The following is a 21,637-nucleotide window of genomic DNA, read 5'->3' on the forward strand; positions in this document are numbered from 1 at the left end:
TTTCAACCATGAATAAGTACAGTTTAGCAACATAAAACGTCTATAACTTTTGAAATAATGGTGCAAACTTACTGAAAATTGGTACATTTGTAACTCATTATATATCCTATCGAAATCTGCAAAGAAATGTTTACCTTGCCAGGTGAAAAATAATGAACTGTAGTCTCTGTCAACTTTTCCTATGTAGGGTTTTATCAGTTTTTCATTGAGTTCAGCGATTTCAACTCAAACTACCCTCTATAAAGTGTTAAACATTAGTGTCATTTCACTTTTCATAGCTTAAAATGTGTTAAACACAAGTTAAATTAAGATATATTGGCAAAATCATATATCACATAACAATATTATAACCGATAACGGTAAAATATTCCCAAATGCCTCCAGTGACGTCATGCGACAATCGAAAGACCTTAAATGAATTAAAACGCCATCTCTAACGATTAGTATTTATCATTAATCAAAACTCAATAAACCATTCTTTGAAGTTAGTAATTAAAATTATTCTAAAGCCAATGCTTTAGTAGGATTTTTAGAATGATTTATGGAGTGATTTTAATGTTTCTTCGTCATCGTGCTCATTAACATGATTCAACCTAAAATCATGTTACGATGAAACATTGAAGTCACTTCATCAACCTGTTTCAAATGCTTTTTGAAAAATGGGGACCGTTGGCTTTATCATAATATCAATAACTTGAAAGAAAGGCGTATTCATTTTCATGAGGTTTGATTGATGATAACTGACGAATCGATAAAGATGGCGATATCAAGAAAACATATTCATACTCAGTGAAGATTTCTGAAGTTTAAAATGTCCAAAGATATCTCTTAAGATTTGGAATTTAGTATGACATGTTGCAAATGAAGACATGCTGAAAACAAAACGAGTTTTGCAAATTTTCCTTTTCCTGGCTATTTTTCGTGAAAAGATTTATGGACGAGAATTTATAAGATGTCCAGATCTGGAGGGGATTCATAGGGACGCGGCCTCGTTTCTGGACTTTATCTTGAGCAGCAGACTGTCGTGTGGATCAAAGTGTACAGAACACAAGGATCAGTGCTGGTCCTACGCCTGGAACGGAGCCACTAAACAGTGCATGTTGTTCTCTGATAGATGTTCCACAGATTTTATTACAGATCAACATCAGAATAACTGGGTACACTATAAAGTGCAAGGTAAAGTTTGCAAGAAAATTCAAAAATATATAACTTTCATGTCCTTTTTTAATTTGATTGGTGTAAATTCATATATAGTTTTAGAGATTTATGAAACTAACATATTTTCTTGTAAACAATGTATAATCTTTATTTTCGGAGTTTCTGGTATATACATCAAAAGCTAACGAAGAAATAATTGGGCCCAGAAATATAAACATTATTACATGTAACATAAATCCTGCTTAAAAAGAATAACTATATAGAGCAAAATACCCTAGGGGGAAAAAACTCTCTTGGTAAAGAATTTTCCCCAGAAAAAAGAGATGTGTATCTTAGATGGGATTGTTAAGCTATCAGCTTATGCTTTTTTTTTCATTTATAATTTTCAAAACTTGACTGATCTCAATTTAAAACAAACCAATCTCGATCCAAAATGCAATAAATAAATAAATAAATAGAAATAAATAAAAGTTTCGAATCGATATTTCTTTTCTATAATTCGATTCTTATTGAAAGAAGTAATATTTTTTTTTAAACATTACTGGACATGAATGTTTTACATGTTCATAAAGAATACATAAACATTTATTATGATCCCATTTAGATGTTACCCTTAACAACTTTTTTTTAGGCGGAAGCGCCTATTGCAATTGCTTTCATGACCTTATACGTCATAGGTCAAATTCCTGCCCTTTTTCATGGTAAACTATCGGATGTTATTTAAACTAAGGGCACACAACTCTATACCCCCCCCCCCCCCACTGTTCGACCCCCGTTTAAACATCGTTTCTGATAATAGAACTGTGGTATGTCTCTAAATTTTTACTTCATCGTATTTGATTATCCATTGAAAATGCCTATAGCAAAGATAACAAGTGGTAGATTTACGTTTTTGATAGTACAGGAACGAACGATAACTCTTGCGATGGTATGCGACATAAACAAAGGATAAGCACAGAGTCTGATGCCTGTAGATGAAATTCCGAGGGAAAAAATAGTTCAATTTGAAATTGCGTGTTTATGAGTACAGAACGAAAAATTGATAAGGAGACAGGTAATGAATGCTTTTTAAAAAAAAACAAGGGTGTGTATAAATCTATTTAAAAAAGATTATTAGAATGATACAATGCCTATAAATTATTTATAAACATACCAACGTACGTTTCGCGTAGTAATCTCAGACAATACTGCATTACGTTATGCAGTGTAAAAGTTTTGTCAACAAACCCACGTTGAGAATAACTGGTGACTGTCCATCTTCGACATACGTAAGGTAAGTTAGGTAATTAATATGTTATTGCTCATTGTATAAACGTTTGCCTCATCATTTTAGATTTTCATGTTACAATAATCTTGATCGAGAAGCTGGTACATTCTTAATCCGAAATTCCTCTGACTCTATTTCCCGCTTGTATATTGTGACGTGCGGAGGAGACATGTCTCAATATAAAAGCGGGGGTTAGAATCAGAGAAATCTCAGATAACTACATAAATTTTATGAAAGAATTTATTTTGTTTGTGTTAGGCATTCATCGATAATTCTGAAATGACGGTCTTTTGTTCTGAATACTGTACAAGGCGAGGCCTACAGGATATCTTTAAAGATTAAAATTTAGCACAATGGAATCGCATATTAAGGAAGATAACATTTCCTTTTTTTAAACCTTTAATATTTTGTGACATCTTTGCAGATCTATATGTTCATATGGTGATTTTATAATTTGTTACAAACTGCACTGTATGATATAGGGTTTATTCATTTTGCTTACAAAAAATTACAATATTCAGCTTGGTTTAAAAATGACTCATGAATAATGCAAATGAATTTTCTCTAAAATATCTCAAATATAGCTTTTAAGTATCATACAAGATACAATTCATTGGTTGATATAATACTGATATTAATACATAATATGAATATTCCAGATAGGCTATTGATTGCAAATTATTTAATTGAACATTTAAAAAAAAATAATATGATTTATCCTTTTACCTACTGTATTTACTTGTATCTCAGAATTACCTTATCATTACTCTATAATGAAAGTGACTGAAGTTTCCTATGGAAGTTTCTCTACATCATAATTTATATGATAATTTTGATGACTGCATCTTTTGTTTTTAAATTTTAAAATGTCCAATTCATGAGAACTTGGACTATATACCAGTATATCTTTGATCTACCATGTTCATGATTAATTGCAATTCCAAAAAGACTCAATTATATACCTGACAATGATTATAGATAATAACCTAACATATATCTATTTGTTCTATATGTATATGTTCTTTCAGATGAATGTCAAGAAACTGATTAACATTAACTGACAAGAGGAGACAATGAGAGCTCAACATCATTCTTCATCTCTGGTGAAGGGGAGAGTTGCTAAATTTGGGTGCACAGCTAAATTCAAGCAAAACAAAGAAAAAGACGGATGCTATAAAAATGCGGTGTTGGCTTCCCAGTCCAGCACTTTTAAAGAGGGACAAACATTGCACGTTTGCAACTTCTAAATGGAAGCAGGGCATCTGAAATATGCTGGAATCCTCATCTTAGTGGCCTTAACGCCATTTTCAAGGTTAGTACATACAACTAAATTTAAATACGATATTTCCCGTGGTTTTCTTGTTTAAGTATGAACTAATTATACTCATGCTTGGAAGGAGATGGGGTATATTGATTTACCCTTGAGTGTCTGTTTGTCTATAACACAAATTTTGTCAAAGATATCTCAGCAACAATCGCAGATGCTTGAAATTTTAACTCAGTCTTTGTTAAGGTAGGCCATTCGGTAAGATTGATTTTTCAAAATATTTGATGTCAACTTCCCATTACATGTAATGTTAACTATGCTTTTTTGTATACTTATCAGAGCAGGGGTATCACTAGTGAGCATTGACTCACAGATATCTTGTTGTCATATCTTTAATAATATAGTAAATATTCTTGTACTAAATGCAATTAAAAACTGAAGAATTTTGGAGAGACATAATTAAACTTTCATTTACAGTTCAATCACTATATTTTCCATTTGTTGTATGTAATATACCAAAATAACCTTACAACTATTGATAATTCATATTGTGTGATCTTCTTATATATCTCATTCTTTATTTGCAAAATACATGTATACTTTTGAAAATAAATTATTTAAGGTAAAACACATATAAATTCAAAGAATTTTATAGATTAATTTTTTTTTAAATCCATGTTTTCTTTATTGGAGGTCAATTATATTGTAATGAAATATTGCTTGATAACATATCCATTATTCATTTTTCATCAACACATTTTAGAATATCCTGCTGAAAAAGACAGTTTTCATTGGTATAATGGATGCAAGACAACACTAGTGAATTGAAATTGTTGTTACCACAAATGGCACACTCCATGATAACACGCTTTCCAAAAACACCATTACGGCATGCAGCCATAAAGGGATTCTTTGAAAGTCTATGTTCTGTAATGGTGGAAGATTCCATTAGTATTAAAATAAAAACTTAAAATTTAAAAGTTCAAATGTCTTCAATACTAGAGACCTGTGATTTGACAGTACAACATGGAGCAATTGTAAAGGACACATAATTTGTACATTATTGAATATCAATATATAGTTATCCATAAATTACCGGGCTTTTACATTGTATTGTAATTCTCAACATTTGCATATATGTTTGATCTTTGTAAAATATGTTTGGTATACAGCACAGTAAGTAAATACATTCTTTCTAAGTTTTAAACATTTGTCAACAAAATATATGAAATGCAATCTGAGGATCAATTAGAGGTCTGCAATTCTCCACATATAAAATGACTTTGAAATCATCCTGTTACTGTTAAACTTGAGAATATATTAAGAAAACACCAAAATCTCTTTATTGAATACCTTTTTTACAACACATTGTCCAGATATTTTGTGTATTATTCTATGAAGCTGATTTCTCAATGGCTATTGCTTCTCAGGTAAGCAAAGTGACACACATACTACTTGATTTTGTAAAATACTGTAATCAAGTGATGTACAAATGTAACTTCTGCATTTTTGTGAAACATTATTGTAAAGAATAAAATACTACAGTTTCAGAAGTTCAGTTTACTAAATTCTAATTCTATAATATTCTTTCATCATTTTGATATCAAAATGAACATTTTTAATAAATCGGCATAATAAATGAAAATGTATTCCTGTAATTTCAGCTTGCATATAAGTATCAATTGTTATACTAATGTATTTCACAAAACAAATGTTTTGATATTTAAATTGCTCTTCTCATTGAATCTTTATTTAAGGCATGATCCAGACTAATCTGGTGCAGTAAGAGAGTATTTCCACATTTACTACATGTATATACCTTAATTGACATATTAGAATAGTGTTTTATGTTATCAAACTAATTCTTAAAAAGAAAATAGTTATAATAACACTATGACATTGACAACTTGCAATCATGCTTCCGCCTATCAGTACTTTCAGTACTTTGATTAACTGTTGTCATTAACAATTTGAAGAAATAAACTGAAAGTTTATTTCTGATTGACAGTGCTGTTTGACATCGCGATCAATAAGACAGCAGTAACCTTTGAGAACAATGTTGCCGATGGGGCGGTGGACGGCAACAGGGGTACAGACCTAAAGGAAGACTTTTGTACACACACAGGTGAAAACGACACGAACCCTTGGTGGAGGGTGGATCTGCAGGCTGTGTATCACATCACTGCTGTCAGAATACTCAACAGGGGGGAGGATAATTATGGATTCGGTAGGAAAACAATTTGAAGCAACTTCTTTGAAAATTTCGAAAAACTGTAGGTGAATGAATCTAGTGAATTTAGGAGTAATTCGATTATTAAACCAAAAAAATACATAAAAAATACGAAGATGCTAGACGTCATAGCCGTTACGTATACCGTGTTTCATGCTGACATAACATACGGCTTTTAAGATCGGATACCTAAAATACCTTTTATATTTACGACTTATTTTTTTATATTGATAATTCTTAAAAACGGTTATGTTTAATCCCTTTTCAAAAGCTGATTATATAGAACATAAACTTTAATTAATGAAATGGAACGAACTTTACATATCAACAAGATAGATGATGCTCTATAATTTGATGTTTTAGTTATGATTTACCCCCCCCCCCCCCAAAAAAAAAAAAACCCAAAAAATAATAACAGCCATCAATTTACATCTTTTTAATTAAACTGGCACTCCTTCATGCAGATTACAACAAAGACTCAGTAGATGCTTTCGTGTTGTTTTGCAGACAATATCTCATTATTACATATATTTTTTCTGGTGAATTCTTTGATTAGTCGTCTTCAAAAGCGTGATTTATAACTTCTTGTCATCAGTTCATTAAAATATATAAACAATTACTAGGATTACAAATATATTAAAAAATTGCACTTCTACATTATTCTTAAAAATGCTATTTTACCCCCAAACAGTAATTGCTTTTAATTGTTTTAATGATTTGTGTGTCAATTCTAGGAAAGAGCTTTTAATAATATACTTAAAAGTAACTGCAGGAACTAAAACGAACACCTGTTTATCATTTAAGATGAATCACACCGTCTACAGAATGTAACAGTGACTGTGGGGCTATTGTCTTCATCCATTAATACAATATGTGGTTTCTTTCCTGGGCCTGGTACTTTGTCACTGCTGGTCGTCATAGAGTGCCCAACATTACCAATGGGACGATACGTAAAGATCTCCAAGACAACAGAGTTTCTTACTCTATGCGAGGTTGACGTGTTTGGTGTAATATAAGTCTAATATGTTTATCATTGCTTATATATATCCAAGCCGAAACGCTACCGTATTTCTGTACATATTTGCGCATAAAATTCTAATATGTTAATCATTGATAGTTAGACCTCTTACACACTGTTTTTCATCTCATAAAAAAATCAGATCCTGTCGCATGCGGAAGCGCCCCAAATTTAAAGGAAAATTCGGGAATTATTTTGCCTCAGCCATGTTTTGACGTGAACTTTCAGTAAAATACTGTTATGACACCTTATATATTTATCGTTGCTTATATATATCTAAGCTGAAACGCTTCCATATTTCTGTACATATAGGTGCATTTAAGTCTTATATGTTCATCATTGTTTACATGTATATACATATATCTAAGCTAAAAAGCTATCGTATTTCTGTACATATTGGCGCATTAACGTCTGATATATTTATCATTGCTTATATATATATATATATATCTTAACTGAAACGCTACCGTATTTTTATATAGATTGCCGCATTTCGGAAGGAAAATAACCTATTTATTTCGTATCGATATTAGAGAGCCTTTATTTTTCATTTTGACACCTTATAAAGTTCAGGAGTCGGGTATTAGTTGTTGTATGGCATGTCTTTGTAGATGTCAAATTGACCGTGACCCGGTCAAACAAACTTTTCCATGTGATAATTGAAAATAATTTTTTTTTTTATCGAAATGATTTTATTCCATTTTTTTCTTCAATTCTTGAATTTTATAACTATAGATAAAATTAAACATTCTACGTGTACAATCATTCGGTTCAATATATGTACTTATCAAACAATTGGGAAAAAGTTGTACGCATACTTCTTGTCTTTTAAGGTAGCTCAATACTCGTAAAATTCTCTGAGGAAAGTTAAAAAATCGAACCGATTTTGACTTAATAGACTTAAATGTCATCAATTGTTAGAAAAAATATACATGTTATCACACTTTTTGAGATGCCAGATAAACATAAACTAAAGCATATTTAAGCATTAGAAAAATGTAAATTTTTTTTGTAAAAAGTAAAATCTTGTAGGCAGAAATTTTGTTTTTCTTGTTTAATTTTAATGACAACTTTATCAGAAAACTAAAATTACAAAAATATTTTAAAATTAATCGTTGGAATAAGAAAAACTATAGAATTTAGACATACACCTGAGAGAAAAGTCAGAAAAAGAGTTATTTCCCCTTTGCATAGATAAAATATATAAAAATTTGGAAATTTAGTATAAAATTAAGTGGGAAAATATCTTGAACCTACCAATAATTCTAATTACATCCATGTGATTATATTCACATAAAATAAATAAAACTATTTCCACAATTTTTAAAGAATTCAAAGTTTTACAAAAAAGTGTGACATCACAGAACACTGGATCTACTTTAACCAATAATATCATATTGATTTGTACCTTGTTTTGTTTACATCAAATAATTTCATGTTAACCTCTATTATATACGACACCAACATTTTGAAAAAAAATGGTGGTGTGCCCAATCTGAACGAATAATTGACAAGATGTATAGTAGAAATTGTTTCACTTTTTCTAGCGTCAGTGGTTTATTTAACACAGTTTTGCTCGAAGGTCAACAAATAAGTTGCAGTTTTATTGAAATTAAATACATTTGTTCATTCATTTTTAATATTTTATGTAATTAGGCCATGATAGGATGCACTAAACAAGTTGCAGTTCTTCGAAACATTAAACATTCATACGATAACATATCCTAATGGGCCTGTTTTCCAGAAATTATTTCATTTCTAAAAGTTATGTTTAATGATGCGACCATCAAGGGTACATCGTTATGAGAAATCAATACGTTAAACGCCGTGCGTCTTTTTTAAAGTTATCGCTTAAGACAAGAAGGTTCTATTCTATACACAAATAATAAACAAGCACTTTTGCACATTAAAAGAATACATAGTTATCTAATTAAAATCATCTTAATTATATCTACGCCATACAATAGGTGTGCCATTTTACGATTGATAAACCGATAATAGAGTTTTCCGATGAAATTTATGCAGTGTTTGGATTGTGTAATATGTTCTGTTTTATTTCTGGTAACTTAATATGACTGAGTAAAACATCTTTTATGTAAGCACTACATGTATTTGCATATGAGCTCAAACTGATCATAAGACGGAGCTCGTTGACGTTCTTTGCCCTGGTAAGGAGCCGTTAAAATACTGTTTAATGGCTACTGGTCTGTGCATCAAGAATTAACAATTAATCGAAGAGTAAATAGAAATATTTATCGACACAGTATTCTATTGGAAACCCCATGGATAGGTTAAACAATGAAATATTGAAACAAAAAATGTTTGTATTTCTATGAGAAACGCCTAACGCTTATTGCTAGAAAAATAAAAAAAAATACATGTACAGCAGCCTGTAAGAAAGAAACTCTAATACAAAATTGAAAAGTGAAATCAGTATATCCCCATTTTAAGATTTATTGATACTTTTCAAGAATTTAATTATTGAGCATTCAGAATCTTCTACGCCTTAAATGTTCAACACATAGAGTGAATCCAGTATATTGGTGGGTATATCGATCAGTATTACATGTACTCATCGGGAAATTTGTGAAAACCATCAATTGTTTAGCTAGTTATTAATAATTATTTGTGTTGTTTTCATTTTGGTATGAGGCTATACTGCCAAGAAAACATTAATTTAAGAAAAGAAAGTAGACAATGTATTGTTGATTTTGCAAGATTCCAGCAGTTGTTGTGCAGTTTAATATTTTAGAGAAGTTTTATTAACCAATATACGTAGGTTTTACAAATTTTGGCACATGTATAACTTCAGTATAAAATGAATTATTTATGTGTACAGGTCAGGGGTGGTTTATTAAAAAAACACCTTTGTACATAATTGAGCGTAGTTAATTCCATTACAAAGTTGTTTGATGCGCTCTGTCGTTAATTAAAAGTAAATTAATACATGTATATTTAAATACATTCCAAAAATATCATGCATTTTCAATTACTTTTAAATGCAAAGGCTTGTGTTTATACAATAATTTAAATGCCAAGATAAAATGTTCTAACAAATTTAATTCTCTCTCTCTCTCTCTCTCTCTCTCTCTCTCTCTCTCTCTCTCTCTCTCTCTCTCTCTTATTACAATGTACATATTACAGAAATTGATTTAAGTACATACATGTACATTAAATGTATAATGATAGATCGTATGATTGAGTCCATGTCAGCTATGAGCCTGTCTGTGCCGACTCATATATCCAATAGATCTCTGACCGCGGTGCGTCAAATCATTCTGATAGAATTGATTGCGTTTATTCATAATTAAGACGAGAATGCTAATAAAAATATATAAAATATGTTTGTTTCACATACCTTCGTATTTAACGAAACATTTAATAATTGATTTTGATTAGTAATAGTTGTAGTTTATTTTGCACCATTTCCGCGAAATTTCAATAAATAATAATTTTAAAATAATTTTCCTTCTAAACTTAACCGTACTGATTACTCAGTGAAGAGATTCCTAATTAACTTTTGCTAAACGAGTCTTTTATTTTTAATTTGCAATCCGTAAGTCATGTTGAAGATAGTACAAGTCTTGCAGTGTTTTCCTTTTTTGTCTCTTTGTTTGTTTCGTATACATGGGAGAGAGTTCATCAAATGTCCAAATCTGAATGGCGTTGCTCGGGAGGAGTTGAGATTGCTGGATCTTTTGTTGGGCAGCAGACTGTCGTGTGGAACAAAGTGTACAGAACATAAGAATAAGTGCTGGTCTTATGCCTGGAACAAATATACCAACAGATGTATGCTGTACTCTGAAAGATGTTCAAACGAATCTCAAACATTTCAAGAAGAAAACAATTGGGATCACTATACAGTACAAGGTAAAAGCGCGTCAGTACAGTAGCGTAGCTAACGATAAATTTGTTGCAAGCAGTTGGTAGTTCAAGAACACGCAAAGTTTGATTGAGTAGACTAAACACATACTGAGGAGAAAAGAATTTAATTTACAGCCAGTTATAGGCGGAGATCAGGGAAAAGAGTGTCCGCCCAAGGGGTCAGATGGTGTCATCATTCCCCCGACAATTCTTTTAATATGATTGAAAAAAGTGTATTGTTTGTATGTAGAATATTTTTTTCTCTGTTGGCTGCTTTTAGTCAGCGTTTGAATCACTAAATAAGCAAATTATATTAAACACCCGCGTAATCAAAGTTCATGCAAACATTCAAAGACACTGCTGGTTGCTACCCTCATCAGGTTCCTTTACATGGTTTTTGTTTTCTTTACTTTTTTTTTAATTCGTAATATATTGATAGACAGCAAGATCCTCTGTAATACTTGTGTTTTTCTATAAAACCGTAAAGAAATATGGGTCCACTCCACTTACTAAATTTTATGTAAGAAACGGAAGCTCTTGTCATGGCAAATACTTAAAACAAACAATCGATTAATTAACGCTAATTGAAAAAGTTCCAGTAATTGGAAAAAAAATTAGTAAGGTTCGATGTTTATGATATCTAAAACAAAAGACAGTTCTCTCCCGTTTATCTGTATTAAAGCACTAAAAACGTCGAGTCCATTATTTTAGTAACGGTAGTATAAATGCCTCAAAAATTATATTTAAAACATTTAATTACATAGATGTATTTCAATGTATTTAAAACATAGACTTGTATACAGTCTATTTCTGTTTTAAAGATTTTTCTAATGAAATGAGCTATTCAACAAAATAATGTATGTATTTGCTTTTACCATAAAATCTGGAAATAAAATCGCTCATTATTAAATCCGTCATGAGTGCACGCTGTCCCTCACGACTTATGTATAGTCCAATTACCCAATCAAGTTATATGGTTCTTGACAAAAGAAAAAATGATTATGTTTTCATATGCATCTTCTTATGAAATTTGACGAATACAATTAATAGCTTATTTGTGAGAATGAAGTTTGTTTAATGTAAAGAGGTACGGAATTTTGAATGCATATGGATGAACATTGATGTCGTAGATGATCTGTGTATATGTGTTAATGTAGAATTAGAATTTCGAGACAAGATTTTGTTATTGATAAAATTCGGCTTGCAAAATCACGTGACTATTAATATTCCAAATTATCATTCAATTCGGAGAATAAATGGATAAATAGTAAAACGTAACCACGCTTTAAATGTTTCTTACAGAATAAGATCTAGTTTTGAATCCTCTGAAAAAGTTTCAACAGGAACATGAAGGGTTGTTCGGATTTGGTATGAAAGGCAGATAAAAATTAGATGAAACAGATTAGACTGAAACTAACATTCAAGTCCTGCGTTTAAGAATTCCAAAAAAACACATTAATCTAGAGTGAAATAAAACGATCAATTAAAAATACATTAAGTAATTGGTAAGCCTTGCCATGCATAATGTCCATGTTTTATTCAATAAATGAATTAGTTGTTCCTTTTGATATGTCACTGACATGTTTCCGCTGATTAAAATTGTATTTCAACTTAGTGACATTACTGATGATTTACCCACTTTTGTGGACAAATAATTGAATGACTCAAGACTCAAATAAAAATTCAAATATAAATAGTAATTTTGTGTGAGTGTTTTATACAGAAAAATAAAGGTAGATTTTATTTCAGAAAAAAAAATATTTAATACGAAACTAGCTCTTGAAGTAAAACCGTTTTCCGTTTCACAAGGTCATTGTGTTGTAATGTTATTGATTTTTCTAATCATAACTAATCATAACTACAATTTTCCTTTTTTAATTATATTAGTGCCAGTTGTTTCGGATATTGCATTGGGGAAACCTGCCGCACAGTCTTCAATGTATCTTAACTATGCAGCCGAGTCGGCGGTGGATGGCAACAGGGGTACAGACATTATCCAAGACTTGTGTTCACACACCGATACATCTGATACAAATCCTTGGTACAGGGTGGATCTGCAAGCTGTGTATTCCATTACAATTGTACGAATACTCAACAGGGGAATGGATATGCATGGAATAGGTATATGTAGGCGTACACAGAAACGCCATTAAAATTAACGTTTAGTTTTACCTTGTAAACGGAGAAATAAGAGTGATTTAACAATGCATTTCTTTAAATAAATATTTCATATATCTTAACTACATTTTTAAACACCTGCACATTATTTGTTCTAGATGTATCACACCGACTGCGAGATGTTACAGTAACTATAGGACTGACAGAATCTGACATCAACACTCCCTGTGGTTTCTTTGCTGGTCCCGGTAGTTTGTCACAGCTGGTCGCCATCGACTGTCCCACTTCGTCGTTTGGGAGATACGTCCAGATCTCCATGACAACCGAGTATCTCAGTCTATGTGAGGTTGACGTGTTTGGTGTTAAGGTCTAATCTTAATCCTACAATACCATGGGGGAGATACATTAACATATCCAAACCATACCACTATCTAACTCTCTACGAAGTTGACGTGTGTGGGGTAAATGTCTGAATATTAGAATTGATTACATGTATGTCTTAGTTGAATTTGTTAGAGATATATGTTAGTTTAATTGTTACCGTGTATCGATATATATTAAAAATTTGGCTCGTCTTAATATGTTTCGTATAATTGTTTTAAAGAAAATATTCAATAATAATGAATACACTTGTTGTCAGGTGATATACCAACTAAATTAGGTAAACTGTATGAAAATAAAAATCTTATGCAATGGTAGTAAAAAATTATAATATTTTATAAGACATTGTTTGGATATTTCAAAGAAATAACTGTATGTAAGTGGTCTATGGTCTTTAAAAATAACAAAGATATCAACGTTTAATTTGGGTTAATTCTCGTTGATCGACTTTGGACAAGACTGTGGTATTGCATGACAAATACGATTTATATGTAGTAGCTTAATAAGAATTAGGTAGAACTGAATTTTGATTAAAAACCTTGAAACACTGATCACACTATGACCACATGCAATCAAGTCACGTGGTTACCGAAAAAGTAAACACGTTATAGAAACGTCAGGGAAACTGGTTCTGGGATATGAAATGACTGAACGCGCCCTGACAACATCAATTGCTATTTCATTCGACATTCAACTTGTTTTCTTTCATGGCATACATTTATGTTTTATCATCTTTGTGTTAATCAATATTGTACATGTAAAATATTGATTTTAATTTGTGTTGGAAGTTAAAGCAACAAAAGGAATTGTGTAGTATGATGAAAAATAGTTATTATAATAAATTACTGTGTTTTTACTTTTTAGGTTTTGATAAATATGTATTATAAGAGTTGTTGTTTTGTTTTTACATTAAAATCATTATAGCATTCAACTTGTTTTCTTTCACGCCAATAAGTCTCAGACACAAAGGCCGAAAATAAGGTTTTTTTCAATCCTTTTACTAGCCGAGCGTTCCCATTCAAATAAACACCAACAAATATTTACGACTTTAATAATTACAGGAATTGACATATACACAAGGTACATAGGTTTGCATGTATACAGCTTGACAGGTCTACTGGTTGACATGTCGACGAATTGACAGGTTTAATTGTTGTAAATTCTACACGTCAACAGGTTGACAGGTAAAGGGAGACAGATTGACAGGTTGAAAAGTAGTTTGATCGACAAGTTTAAGGTGAACAGTTTGATGCATTGACAGGTTTTAAGGTAGTTAGATCGACTTGTTTAAGGTAGACGGGTCAATATGTATTCAGAACTAAAAGTAGACAAGTTGACTGGCCGAGAGGTTTGGGGACAGGTCGACGGGTTTTTAGTACCTGTTACAGAAACTCTATTAGTCATACACTGAACATGACCTGAAAAAGACTTCAAAATTTTCATGAACGCACTAATTGTTTGTAAATGACAATAGTGTTGATTAGTTTTGGTTATGTTTGGACTATTTTTTCAGAAGAAAACAATTTGCTGTCTGTTTGAACAACACCACCATTTTGAAAATAGATAAAATAGTGTAGTTTATTATAATAGCATAATATGATTACTCTATGTAACGCTTCAGCAAATTGGTCTCGAGAGTCACGCGACAGGGCGAAGAAATCCTCGTGTCTCATAAGGAATAAAAATTATTATCAATCTCTTCGTATGAAAAAGCCGAAATGAACATACAATGTATAATAAAATGATTAAAGTATTTCACTCCCCACGTTTTGATTTCATTGCGCAGATGATCATTATAATATCTTAAATAAATATAATTTTATATATTTGATCATCAAAGAAATATCATTATTTCATAATTACACAACATTCATAAAGAAAATCAATTTGAATTCAAGAAACAAACAAGGTTTGGGGGGAACTATTTTTTCGTGCGGAAGGTTTTATAGACAAAAATGACGGAAACAAGCAATTCTATGAATTTTCATTATACCTTTCTTTTCTTTATACTTTATTCATTCTTCACATTTTTAACATTTGATAAGTTTGTGACATGTTCTATAGGTTCTGTGTGACATGTACAAAATTGAATTTTGAAAAAGTGATACACATTTAGCATAAAATCATGCAAATATATAGAAAATGTCTGAATTTGTTAAAGCTAAATTTTGCATGAATTTTACCTTTGAAGCCATATATCTAAAATTTGACATCACTGACCCCATGTTTTATGATATCAAAATGATACTGAATACATATCTAGGCAAATTGAATTGATCTTATAAAATTCTTGATATTCAAAATGTTTTTATTTCAAATCAAATTGTAACTATTGTAGAAATTGACAATTTTAAGTGCAAAAACCCTATATTCAGTGTGACCATTGTGTATACACAATGGTTTTAAAGAAATAAGTTTGCTTCATCAAAAATCTGACAAGAAATCCTAATCAGGCTGAAAAGGTGCAAAAAGGTCAAATTAAATTGACCATAACTCTGAGGGATGAACACTGACCTCGCATTATCTTTGTATCTTTTAAGTATTTAAGAAATTCTTGATACAAGAACATTGAGGAGTGGAATACCCTAAATCTAAATATTTGATTATTTCAATTCTACATAATTCAGAAAAGAAATCTGGCTATTTGTATGCATGATTCGAATTTATAAAAGAAAGATATAAAATAACGTAGACAATCACACATTTATGTTAAAAACTATTTAACTCAACGAATTTAGTATAATTATAATGGTATGTTGCTCGATAAAATAAAAAGAAATATTGCATAAATATTCCGAAAAAAATGACGATTTATTTCACAAGAAAAATACAAAATCCTTCCGGTGATGCCATCTTGATATTTCTTGGAGGAATATTTTATCATCCTTCATCGTTATGCAATAAATGTGCAATGTACCACGTTACATGTACACGTTCGTTGAAATTAGTTAATTTGTTCAGGTCTTCTTTAATAAGAGTAAACTGATCCTGATTCAAATTTGCAAACACTTACAAATAAAACTATTTTAACCTTGGGCAGTTTGTTACGAACTCCGATTAGATGAAAGCGGGGTCTACTCATGGGTAATTGTCCAGTCATTGCCTGTTAGATATGAATACAATGATTTGAATAACGCAATGACAATTGTCTGACTTCATCCAGGGCTGTCTATTTCAATTAAAACAGTAATTTCACACAACAGAGCAAATCATTGGAAAAACCTTTCTGATTCTACTCTTAGCAAATCAGAAGAAAGGTCAATATCTGACAGCTTTTTTGATGACCAAACTAGATAGAAACGTTAACATCCCATCGAAAGTCCAAGTTCTTATTAAAACGGATCTAACTCTAAAGGAAATCATTTACAGATAATCAAAATTCATGTTTAGTCTTTAAGGAAAATAGTATGCATTAATTAATCAAAATTCCAAAAAAGGGTTTTGATACTTTGACGTCCAATACAAAAATATGAAGTGTAGTATCAAACGTAAATTGTAAGTTCCTAAACTTGCTGAAATGTCTATGCCAATTTATGAAAATGTTTTGCTTTTAACTGTGACATATTCACATGCATCTGAACTGTTTAATATACATCATAATGCAAAGTACATTGGTCATTTAATGAAATTAACAAAAAAATATTCCCTTAACAAATATGAACTTTTAGATTTACCTTCTGCTTGTTTTGCCATGAATTTTAAAGTCGGCCAGAATATCATATTGTAAATGAAAATAGCCAAACTGTTTGTACAAGAATGAACAGTTTTGGTCAATGACATTCAAAGAGTCTTCTTCAATGACAGTTAACCATCGATAGGCGTTTGCCAGGGCGTTTCCTCGATCTGTACAATATCCACAGTGCTTAATTGGTCCCTTCAAAGTTTGATCTATGTAATCCTTGACGTGGTCTGTAAAACGAGATCCTAGAAATCTATAAATCTTTGAAACTATTATCAATGGAGATTGACACATTTCCTCATAGGTAACACGCATCATTCTGTCCTTGTAACACGATTCAATGTCATTATATAGTGTTACATCTGAAGATATTTGGTCACATAGTTCTTCTGCCGCCACTTGTAAATTCATGACTTCAACATTTTTCTCGAAACGAGAATTTAAAATGCCACGGGGATCTCGTATTAAGTGAACAATTTTTAGTCCTGGTAACCATGCTAGGAGTTTTTCTGTCATAGACATTGTGAATCGGATTGTTTTAATAGTCCGAGTTTTGGCGGTCAAACATCGTTTGCGCAGCAAATGGACACATTTCTTTGTTGTCTTCATTCTAGAGAATTTTCCATGGAATAATCGAACACACTTGATGTAATCCGAATGTTCGGGTGTAAATGAGGGTATGAATGAATTAGTTAGACCATTCAAGTCAAGGTCTTTAAAGTTACAGGCAAACCAATTGAATATCATCTCTGGATATATTTTTTCAATGTCCCCAGTTGAAAAATACCTTAAATTAAAAAAGATGCATATATCAGTATTATTAACGTGAGGTGTTGTATTGTATTGTTTAGTACAACATGTTCAATTTTTATTTGGTACTTTTGTCAAGATGCAGGACAATTAAAAGTGATACATACAATGTGTGTATGGTTCATATTTTCATTTTCACAGTAAAATTATGTTAAATCATGAAGCAATGCTCTCTCAAAGTTTTCTAAAATCAATTAATTGAAAAAGGCAAACCTTCGAGTTCCATTTAGGAACTGAATGCTTGTTTTGTTTTTGAATTTAAGAAGCGCCGAGGAGAGGTCGTGCAGGGGCTCAAAGAGATAGAAGTCATCATCAATATGGCGTATGAGGTCTGCAGTCATAGTGGATCCGCTCCTGAAGTATGCCACAACGAGTCGCATAGGCGTGGTGTCCTTGGGGTCATAACCGTCTATATTAAGAATAGGAAGAGTTGGGATCGGTCTATAAATGGACTATTACTTTTAATTATTATGCTTCTGGTAAGTTTGTCACGATATATTCAAAACCTATTTATTTTTCGCATAGAATACAAATAAATTGTATACTATGCTGTAATAGTGCACGCCCATGCCAGTCTTTCGACTTACAATCTTAAAGAAGCAAAAATCGAACTCAAGACATTAAGGGCGATAGTCAAGTGTACCACCTATTCCGTCTTGCTGGACTTCAATGGTTTCTAGTAGTTTTTAGATGTATAAAATGTTGTTATTAAGACCTAATGCATAATTTTAATTTTGGTCCAGAATAGTTTTAAGAGTGACAAGGAGTTCAAAAAGACAGTTTCTAATTAAGTTTTGAACAACTTGTTAATGATTTAACATTTTGTAATTAGGAATCGCTACATGTACCACAGTCATGACGAATTCTTATATGACGCTAATTAGAAAAAATTAAAAGATCATAATGCGATTTATTCTGCTAAAAAATCGAGTTGCTTTGGAAAGGACTATCGTATATAATTTCTTGAAAAAAAAACCCAGTAAAGTTTGGTAATTTTCTGTGATAGAACAGCAACATACTGAAATATAATCAATTCAGGGTTAAAAAAAGCAAACAAAATGCACTATTCATCAGGGATTATCTTTATTGTCTAAACAACACTGAAACGTAACAGCTAGATGAACTTGGCAAATCAAATCAAATTTCAACTGTTATAGTCAAAACACAAAGTCACAACAAAATAACACAATGTGTTTCGTTGTACATACACGTTGACTCTGGTTCGTGCATTATTTTTGAAATCCAGGCAACTATTTAGAGAAAGTGTATGTTCTATACATAACTATTATTTAAAGAACCATAAAATGATTGTAAAACATACCAGATAAATGTAATGGTCTTGCTTTTGAAATGCATGGCTTGTTGCCCAATATCTCTTTTGTTTTAAACACTGGTACTTCCCCTAAAAATAATGAAATTTGTATTAAATATGTGTCAAATATATTTTATTAACCATAAATGTTTTAAATTTCAGAGTCTTTATTAACGACGATATGATAATTTTTTCTAAAAAATACATTAGACCTGTAGTTTAAGTGATAATTTAGTACTTCCTCGGGAATAACCCGGTTTGCGGCAATAAACCTTATAGCGAATATTATGTTTACATGTTAACTCTTCTGGTCAGTCTGTATGATAATACAGTATATATCAGAAAAAATATTGCATTTGTTACGTATTAGTATTTTTAAGTTATTAAGTTCATTTATGTACTTAACACAAGAAAACTCATTTGCCTTTAGAATAACAATATTCAAATTTGATTATATGTTCTTTGTACATTTACCGAATGCGTAATTGATCGTAAATGTAGTCCTAGGAGAACGCAAAGTATAAAAGAAGTTAATCATTGTCTATATAAAAATCACAGATGCCCAAGCTATGAAGATGGCTGTATAAAACAAACTGAGTGACAAATCCGACTAACTTTTCATACTGGGGAGGGGGGAGGGGCGGCGGCATGGTGTACAACACTAGGACACTATTGAAGAAATCATATAATTACACTTATTAGAAAATCTTGTGTACAACACTTAGGAAACTTACTTTCTAAGGTAAAATATAAACCCAATAGTCCGAAAACTCCGAGAATTAAATATCGAAATTGACCTTCGACAAACATTTCCACCACCTTCCTTTCAACGGTCAACAGATGTTTCCGTAAATTATCTTTATATAATTCTGAATGTATTTTATCGACCAGCTTTCATCCATTCATTAACTGATATAGATTTACGACAGTTTTCAGCTTTTAACACCTGTCATTTTCATAAAACTAGAATATTGAAGCGTTTCTTCTATATTGTAATGTCTAGCTGAGTATTTACGAATGAATAAGCAAGCTTTCGGGGACGACAATGGCAACAGAAGGTCAAAACTTTATTGTTCGTTTCTTTCCACGGCTACGTTGTTAGGTCAATATTCTATCCCACTGGTTAACAACAATATGTACAGTAATGGAAATTGACAAATCAAAATGCATAAAAGTCTTCTATCATACTATAATTAATGTCTGCCATCGTTTTGAAAAGATCACTTAATACTATATGTTTCTGCAATCGCTCAAGGCAATATTCTTAAACACAAATATATGACATATAGCCAGCTTCGCAAGAATTATAATAAAACATCTGGCGTGTATTTCTTTGAATGAGATTGCTTTTTCGTATAAGATTTTCAAAAAAGGCAATAAATGGAAGGCTACCTCGGTCACTTTAAGGCAAGTGTCCTTATCAATGTCCTATAATCTAGTACATATTTCTTTAAAATATGAACACTATCCATTAAAAGGGTTGTGAACGTGGACATGAAATACGTAGCAAGTACCAATTAATTTAGCTGTAATATTTCTGACTTTAATCACACCAAAAGTGTTTTATAATTAAATGTGCATACCAATTCAAACCTCCAATTTTACATCAACAGTAAATGTTAACAATATCAAGTATTTAAACCAAGCATAGAAAATGTTTAATTCAATTTGAATGCAAACCCAGTAGATACATAAAACTTGTTTCCCTGCAGCCTTTTAGCATTGACTACCTGTGAAACTCGCTTAACTAAGTTGTGATTTTTTGTATTATTTTGTTTATTGCCATATGTATCCATTTACGTAGTACATACATATAATTGAAATACGAAAAAGTTAAGATAAATATGTGTGAGGATTTTAATTAGTTTAATACCAAATGCATCCTACCGAGAAAACGTAGTTAGGGCAAAGACACACAAATAGCAAAGTGACTAATTTGATCTAACAATACTCTTATTTTTCTAGAAATAATCGGCTATTGTATCAAATTTTGAGTTTATTTCATATGTTCCAGATTTTTTTTTTTTTGGTTAAAAAAACCGCCCGAATAAAGGAGCTATGAAATTTTGTGCTGGGAGAATGGACGTCGACAGATCAACGCGAGTAGAAATTGAAAATATAAATGTGTTACATGTACACGAGAAATAAATAATGTGTTTGTAAATGTTTACGGCAAAACTACAATATTAATCGTTATCCTTCATACATGTAATAATATATATAAATTAGGTATTTTAAGCCCTGCATCACTGGTATTTGATATTAGTTATAGATATTGTTAACTTGCACATATACACAAATTACTTTTATCCAACAGTGGTTAAAAAAGCAAATTTATTAATGTAATTCAATGAACAAATATTCCAACAGAATAATTCGTCAAAAAATTGTTCAGAATTTGGAGACATTCGACTTTTCTTAACAGATTTGTCAGTCTCGTCTTATAATGTTACATGTTATTAGTGCAGCGAAAATGTTTGTGTTTATTCAATCTACCCTTCTAGTTTAATCTAGTTTATGACAGTTTTTCTTC

The 21,637-nt window shown here is 31.2% G+C and overlaps 1 protein-coding gene and 1 long non-coding RNA gene across 2 annotated transcripts; one reads left to right on the forward strand and one right to left on the reverse strand.

Moving 5' to 3' along the window:
• Window positions 1-2,327: 2,327 nt before the first annotated feature.
• Window positions 2,328-5,373, forward strand: LOC128163623 (uncharacterized). Its single transcript, XR_008240829.1, has 3 exons — window positions 2,328-2,431; window positions 3,454-3,737; window positions 4,456-5,373. It is a non-coding gene; the product is annotated as an uncharacterized LOC128163623 (long non-coding RNA).
• Window positions 5,374-13,151: 7,778 nt separating this feature from the next.
• Window positions 13,152-19,933, reverse strand: LOC128163766 (carbohydrate sulfotransferase 1-like). The gene is made up of 5 exons (XM_052827419.1): window positions 19,839-19,933; window positions 19,114-19,194; window positions 18,006-18,201; window positions 16,978-17,769; window positions 13,152-13,303 (listed from the first exon to the last, which is right to left on the reverse strand). The coding sequence occupies exons 1-5, from the start codon at window positions 19,912-19,914 to the stop codon at window positions 13,285-13,287; spliced, it is 1,164 nt and encodes a 387-aa protein (XP_052683379.1). The 5' UTR covers window positions 19,915-19,933; the 3' UTR covers window positions 13,152-13,284.
• Between the last annotated feature and the right edge of the window lie 1,704 nt (window positions 19,934-21,637).

This window comes from Crassostrea angulata, chromosome 9, assembly GCF_025612915.1.
Source record: "Crassostrea angulata isolate pt1a10 chromosome 9, ASM2561291v2, whole genome shotgun sequence".
In the NCBI taxonomy this organism is placed as follows: domain Eukaryota; kingdom Metazoa; phylum Mollusca; class Bivalvia; order Ostreida; family Ostreidae; genus Magallana; species Magallana angulata.